Source organism: Cervus canadensis, chromosome 24, assembly GCF_019320065.1.
Source record: "Cervus canadensis isolate Bull #8, Minnesota chromosome 24, ASM1932006v1, whole genome shotgun sequence".
NCBI classification, from domain to species: domain Eukaryota; kingdom Metazoa; phylum Chordata; class Mammalia; order Artiodactyla; family Cervidae; genus Cervus; species Cervus canadensis.
Window position 1 is genome coordinate 3389157 of NC_057409.1, and position 6498 is coordinate 3395654.

The 6498-nt window shown below is 52.8% G+C and overlaps 1 protein-coding gene across 1 annotated transcript; it reads right to left on the reverse strand.

Moving 5' to 3' along the window:
* Nucleotides 1-1076: 1076 nt before the first annotated feature.
* LOC122426832 (phospholipase A2, membrane associated-like) lies at nt 1077-6055 on the reverse strand. Its single transcript, XM_043446027.1, has 5 exons — nt 5932-6055; nt 3696-3745; nt 3122-3266; nt 2742-2848; nt 1077-1554 (listed from the first exon to the last, which is right to left on the reverse strand). Exons 2-5 carry the CDS (start codon nt 3733-3735, stop codon nt 1412-1414), a joined length of 435 nt encoding a protein of 144 aa, XP_043301962.1. The 5' UTR covers nt 3736-3745; nt 5932-6055; the 3' UTR covers nt 1077-1411.
* Nucleotides 6056-6498: the final 443 nt, after the last annotated feature.

The following is a 6498-nucleotide window of genomic DNA, read 5'->3' on the forward strand; positions in this document are numbered from 1 at the left end:
GGGCCCAGTGGGAAGAAGGCAAGAGTCCTCTTCCTTCCTGGTAAGGACTCAGCCCATGAAAACCACAGACTCTGTTTCCTAGAGCCCTTCCCCACTGTACACAGCCAGCAGCTCTGGTGGAGACTATTGAAGAATTCTGGTCCAGGTGGGACCATCTCAGAGGAGCCTTGGATGACAAGAGGGGATGTAGCATCCAGGTAAGGGATGGACCAGCTACTTTGTGGGCCCCCGTGCAGAACAAAATGCAGGACTCCACGCCATTAACAATTTTGTGATGGCTGGGACAGAGCAGTAAGCTAGGTGCAGTGCCCACTGGGACTCTGCCTGGGTCACAAGCCCAGGAAGCCAGCCCTGGGTGAGGGGATAAATGCCCTGAGAGTCCCATCGGTGGCCAGCATTACACTGACCCTCCTCTGGGCCGACAACATAGAAGACTGTGTCTCACAGAAGACCTGGATTATAGATCCCCCCAAACATCAGGAACCACATTTCTGTTTTTCCTCAACAGGCCAGCAGGAGTTTCTCTTGCCCAGGGTAGGAGAGGTGAAAGGCTGGGTTTTTCTTGTAACCATAAGGACCAAGGCAGACAGGTCAGAGCCGGTGGTTTATGTGCATTATCCATTTAACTTCCCCAGTAAGCCAGGGCACTTGGGACAAACCGATCTCCATTGAGATGAGGGCTCTGAGGCTTAGGGAAGTGGTGGTGGGGATTTGACTCAGCCAGTCTGCCACTGAGGGAAGTGTCAGTCCCTCAGTCCTGCCCAATGTTTTGGGACCCCGTGGACCCCATGGAGCCTGCCAGGCTCCTCTGTCCATGGGATTTTCCAGGCAAGGATACGGGAGTGGTTTGCCATTTCCTTCTCCAGGGGATCTTCCCCAACCAGGCATCAAACTCAGGTCTTCTGCACGGCAGGCAGATTCTTTACCGACTGAGCTACCAGAGAAGCCCATATTTTTAACCCCTTACATGCTGTTCCCTTGTACTAGTTTGTTCTCACAGTAGAAGTACCTGTGAGTTCCACACACACACACACACACACACACACACACACACACAGAAACACACTCACATACAGTTTGCCAAAAAATTGTTTTATTCAGAAGGGCCCGCCTGGAGTGTAGCTGCCACAGCTAAACATGACTTTGGACTTGAAGAAGAGTGGAAATGGGAGGAACAAAACCTCTGGCTGTCCAAGGAAGCAGGGGCAGGGAGCTTGGCATACACACCCAGATCTGTGCTTGTCTTTCTAGATAGAAGGCATATGTTGGGGGAGAGAAGGGCTCCTGGCTGGTCTCTAGGATGGAAGAGGGGGTTTCCTTCATTTGCAAGGGAACATGGCTAGGGCAGGGAATAGGGTGCTAGAGTGGAGACTCAGCCCTGGGTGGTAAGGTGTCCAGGGTCGGGGGCCTCTCAGCACTGGGGGGCACGCCCCGTGCAGAATAAGTTGCTGTAATATTGGAGGTTTTTATTGTAGGTGTTCTGGTTTTTTGCAAAACAGCTGGCGGCTTTTTTATCACATTCACAGAGTATGCGTCTACACACACCTCGATCCTCTGAAACCACAAGAAAATAAAAACAGGGTGAGGATTTGTTAATATTCTATGGTTCCTTCCGGGAATTCCGAGGGACAAGACACAGCCCCTGTTCTCCCCGGGTTTCTAGTCTGGGACAAGCACTGACGTTCAGATATTACTGGCTGATGAGGAGACAGAATTCTGCCCTCAGGAAGCCCACACCCAGTGTCATGAGAACACCAGCGGCTGAACACTGGCATTCTGTGAAAAGCCTTTCTCTTAGCCCCTGTCTCTTTCTTAGATGTGTTCAGGTGCAAAGTCCCTGGCCCCCGGAGTCGGGGAATGGTTCTTGATAGGTCATGGTCATCCCTGTTTCCTTTGCAGGGATTAGCGTAGGGGAAGCACGTGACCTTGCCCTGACCAATGAGCCACACGGGAAGGTCTGCTGGGGGCTTCCGGGAAGGATGAATTTCCTCTCTCTACAAAGAGGCTTGTAAAGGAAAACCTCCTTCGTAGGGTGAAGCCACAACTTGGAGCTCTAAGTGTGCCTTGGAATCACATTGACAACGGGGCAGAACAGAAGGCTGGGAAAGGACTGGACCCTCGGCAACACAGCGGAGAAGCTGCCCCAGCTGACCAGCATTGCTATAGGGCAAGAGCTTCCTGTCTCTTGTCTGCATCGTGACCACACAGCCCCTTCCATCGGTCTCCATCCACCCTCAGCCAGAGCAAGTCCTCTGAAATGCAAGGCTGGTCGTGTCACTCCTTTCCCCAGGAGCGCGCTAATTCTTTAGGACAAAACGTGACCAGAACACGACACCTTTCCTCCTCTCCGGCGTTCTCCCTCACTGCTCCGTCTCCTCCTCACGCTTCCCTTCCGCAGCACGGAACCGCTACAGCTCTCTCTGGCCCCCTGGGCCCTGCCGTGTCCTCTTGTTGGGACGCCCCAACCCTCCTTCCCCTTGACTCCTCTCCGCCTTGAGGATGCAGCTTGGAGGTCACCACTCTGAGGAGCCTCCCTCGGCCCCCAGGCTGTGTTCAGAGCCCCGCCTTTTCCTTACTGCGTACTGGAGTCTACCGTGTTGTTTTTCCTTTTCCTCACTTCCCGCTCACCTGAGCCCCTTGAGGCAGAGACCCGCCCCCTGTATCTGGCTCTGGTGCCCAGCGCAGCGGCCACAGGAGAAAGCGCAGAGGAGGCCGGCGCAGTGGGTAGGATTCGTTCTTACCGCACGTGATTTGGCCGCGGCGGATGGACACGTTGTAGTTCAGTAACTTGGTGCCGCATCCATGATACTTGAGCTTTTTGTAACAGCAGTCATGCGCCCAACAGCACCTGTGACAAGGCTGAGCTATGGGGAGGCCGCCCCACGCTCCGGGGAGCCCGGTGCCCCGTGGTTCCCCCACCCTGACCCCGAGCAGAGAGCCAGGGCCGAAGGACTAGCTCAGAGCACAGTTCCCACCAGGATGCCTGCCTTTCCAGCTGCGCCTCGCTGCTGTTCTTGGACGTGGGGACACCAGCGTGAGCCTTTGCCCCGCCCCCCCCCCCCCCCCCCCCCCCAGCTGGGCCACACGTGGGCAGAGACGGGAGGGCCGGGGCTGGGCTCACCAGTCTGTTGCGTCCTTGGGGGCCCCTCGGCCACTCAGTCCGCAGTGGCAGCCGTAGGCTCCGTAACTGAGCGGGGCTGTCTTTCCCGTTGTGTGTTTGATCATTGTCGCGAAATCCCACAACGCTCCATGAACCTGCAGAAGGGCTGGAAGCAAATTGCCTGGAGATGGGGCCTGGGACCGCATGTCCGCCTCCGCCTCTCTCTGCCGCTCCCCCTCCCCACAAAGGTCCTTGTCTTCCTCCCACGAGATGGGGACAGACACGGGGGAAGGGAGCCTTGGGAATGAAGGAGCCTCGGGAATGAAGGAGCCTCCTAACCTGGGCTGTCGCCCTTCTGGTGAGTGACAGTGAAAGTGAAGTCACTCAGTCATGTCCGACTCTTTGCGACCCCGTGGACTGAAACCCACCAGGCTCCTCTGTCCAAGGGATTTTCCAGGCAAGAATACTGGAGTGGGTTGCCTTGCCTTCCTCCTGGGGATCTTCCCAACCCAGGGATCGATCCCGGGTTTCCGGCATTGTAAGCAGAAGCTTTTCCTTCTGAGTCACCAGGGTGAGAGGTAGGATGAACTCTTACCAAAGGCCATGATCACTGCCAGCAGCAGGAGGGTCTTCATGTTGAGGGTTCTGTTGGGGGAGAAATACAGAGAGAACGGCCTAGACACCTCTCCCAGGTGATACTGTCTTCTGCCCTGGGCTCTGCTTTCCTGCTAGCATTCAGCAATTCTGAAGAAGAGAGCCTTTAAAAGAACTCGCAGACATGCTCCTCAGCCCCAGGCGCGGTCCAGCGTGACCGCCTTCACCAGGCATACAGGACACGTCCCAGCTTTGTCCAACTTTCCACTGGTCAAGACCACCCCTCCCCACAGTATACACCAATGAGACCTCCACGCTCCTCACCCACCTGAGAGTCCCTGGAAGGTTGTGACCAGATCATCGCACAAAACTGGGCGATCCCTGAGGTCTTAGGCTGTGTCCCGCATTAGATGTTTCTGACTCACCCTCCACACTGGAGTCAAGGCTTGGGAATTCTGCCCATGGAGTCCAATCTGCAGTGTTTTTCTTGAGAACTAAAGCAGCACCCTCTCTTTGAACCCTTACACTTGTACACGCACACACACCTACTCACACATCCTTCTCCAACTCACACACAAGTGAATGCATAAAACATACACTCTTGTGCTCACCTACCATGGTGAACCTCCTTTATCACAATATATTCACGTACACACACAACACACTTGTGCACACCATACCTTTTTTTCTTGCCAAATCAGGCACTTGCAGACTTGTGCTCATGGGTGCCTGCATGTGCATGCACACACATGTACACACATGAACACTATAGCCACTTGAAGGCAGCCAGTGATCAGGGACTGGATATTCGTTTCTGGCTCTTTCCTTCTCAGAGGATCCCAATGATCCAACATCTCCAAGAGATCGCCTTGTTTATTCCAAACTCCAGTTAGATAGCTGATCACTCTGGGAGCTTGGGGGTTGGTGGGTTAGGGGACGGGGTGGCCTTATGGCCAGTTGTTGGACTCAGAGTTTGGCATGCCTCTCCTCTAGGCAATCCCCCCTTTTTTTGCGTCTCATCAATCAACTAGCAGGACAGAGCTGAGGATGGAAACACCTTATGTGCCATTAGCTGATGCCAAATTTTAGATGATTTTATAATCTCTTTCTCCTGAGTGAATAAATTCTGATAATCAGGTCTGGGTGTGACCACTAGTTACCTCCCCTGAACCCACTTTCAGGAGAGGGCAGGGGCCACCTGTTGTTGACCGGTTGCTTTCTTCTGCTAAATGTGCATTTGGGGATAAGAAATAGGGCATTTAGTGTTATTTATTCAATCAATCAGTCATCCACAGGAAGTACATATTAAGCCTCTGCAAAGTACCAGAACCCAGGTGAGGCTCTCAGGAGGTGCTGGGGATTTTCCCTGCCCCCAGTGGCCCCTGGGACCTCTGCAGGGATGGAACTGCTGTGAGGCAGATGGTCTTCCCACTGACATGGACCAGCATCTCCACTGGCCCTTCTCCTTCCTCTATCTTCTTCTGTTCTTCCTTCGTTCCTTCTAGAAAAAGCTAGAGGGTGTCCTAGCTTCCCTCTACCCCGACTCCAGGCGTGTACCGCTGACACTTCATTCCCAGTCCTCCCCTGTTTGGAGATGGAGCTGACTGATGCTCCTTGGATCTTTCTTCTTCAACCTCAGGGAGTCTGTGACTCTATTTCCAAAATAAATGCCTTCTTCATGCCCTTCACGACTGCTAAGAATTTAGCCACTCCCGTGGCCTTCAGTTAATAATTCCCAGCACCCATCCCCCAAAAGCCAGTGTGCAGAGGCGATGTTGCCCATCATCATTTCACTTGCTCCCCACATTCTCCAGGCCCCCCTCCAGGTTAGGCTCAGGAGACTGAATCTTGCCAGCAAAATATGTGCATCAGTGCTGAGAGCCACTGCCGGGCTGAAGCGAGGTAAAGACCACCTACAATGCCCCAGTCTTTCTGTGCCTCTCGTGGTGCAAACAGAAGATGGAGGCAGCTTGGATCCCTGAGTTCCAGCATGGAGGTCAGTTATTCGGAAGAATCCTGCAGACATGCAACAATCTTTGCATGAGTGAGAAATACGCTTTGGTTTCTTACACCACTTGTCTTTGAGAGCAGTGAGTAGCAAACCTGTTGCATGGTGCTCTCAGCCTATCTCTAACCAGTGTTGTGGCTGGATCAGCCGGCGTGGTTTTTTATGATTGCAAGGTGCCCTTTAACAATAGTCATCAGAGATCTTTGAAAGAATAAAGGTTATTACTTACAGGACCCGGAAGAACACAGCACGCCTGGAGCCCCACTGCACCGTTGAGGGTAGAGAGAGAGACTGAGACCTTGGGTCTGGGGTTCCGCTTTTATTGGGGCCAAGGGTGGGAGCCTAGGCTTTTTTGTGTTCACTTTTTATTGGTGGGTTTAAAATACCTGAGCCGTAATGGAAAGTGCAGGAAGAGAAGAAAAAAAAAAACAAAACAGGTGGCCCGAATAGTTGAATTAACTAAATCTCTAAAACAAAGGTGTGCCTGGCAAGGTGTTTATTCTAGATAACCGTCTTGGACGTGGATGCCTGGCAATCCGAGGTTATCAGGCATGAATTGAAGGTTATCGGAAACTTACTTTACAAAAACCCAAACAGACACCCCAAACAACTGTCAGGGTTTACAGTACAATAACCCATCTATACCGACCAACAGCCATCCCAGGCCACTTTCATCTTGAAGATACAATTTCCTTGAAGAGCTAGACCTGTATTAAGGGTTGACTCGTGTCCCCGCCAAATTCCTATGTTGACTTCAGACATTCAATAAGACCTCAGGATGTGACTCTATTTGGAA

Coding starts and splice junctions, on each gene's coding strand:
- LOC122426832 (XM_043446027.1), bottom strand. CDS start 3,735: ATGAAGACCCTCCTGCTGCTGGCAGTGATCATGGCCTTTG. Junction 3,267..3,695: donor GGCAGTGATCATGGCCTTTG/GTAAGAGTTCAT, acceptor ATTTGCTTCCAG/CCCTTCTGCAGGTTCATGGA. Junction 1,555..2,741: donor CCGCGGCCAAATCACGTGCG/GTAAGAACGAAT, acceptor TTGTGGTTTCAG/AGGATCGAGGTGTGTGTAGA.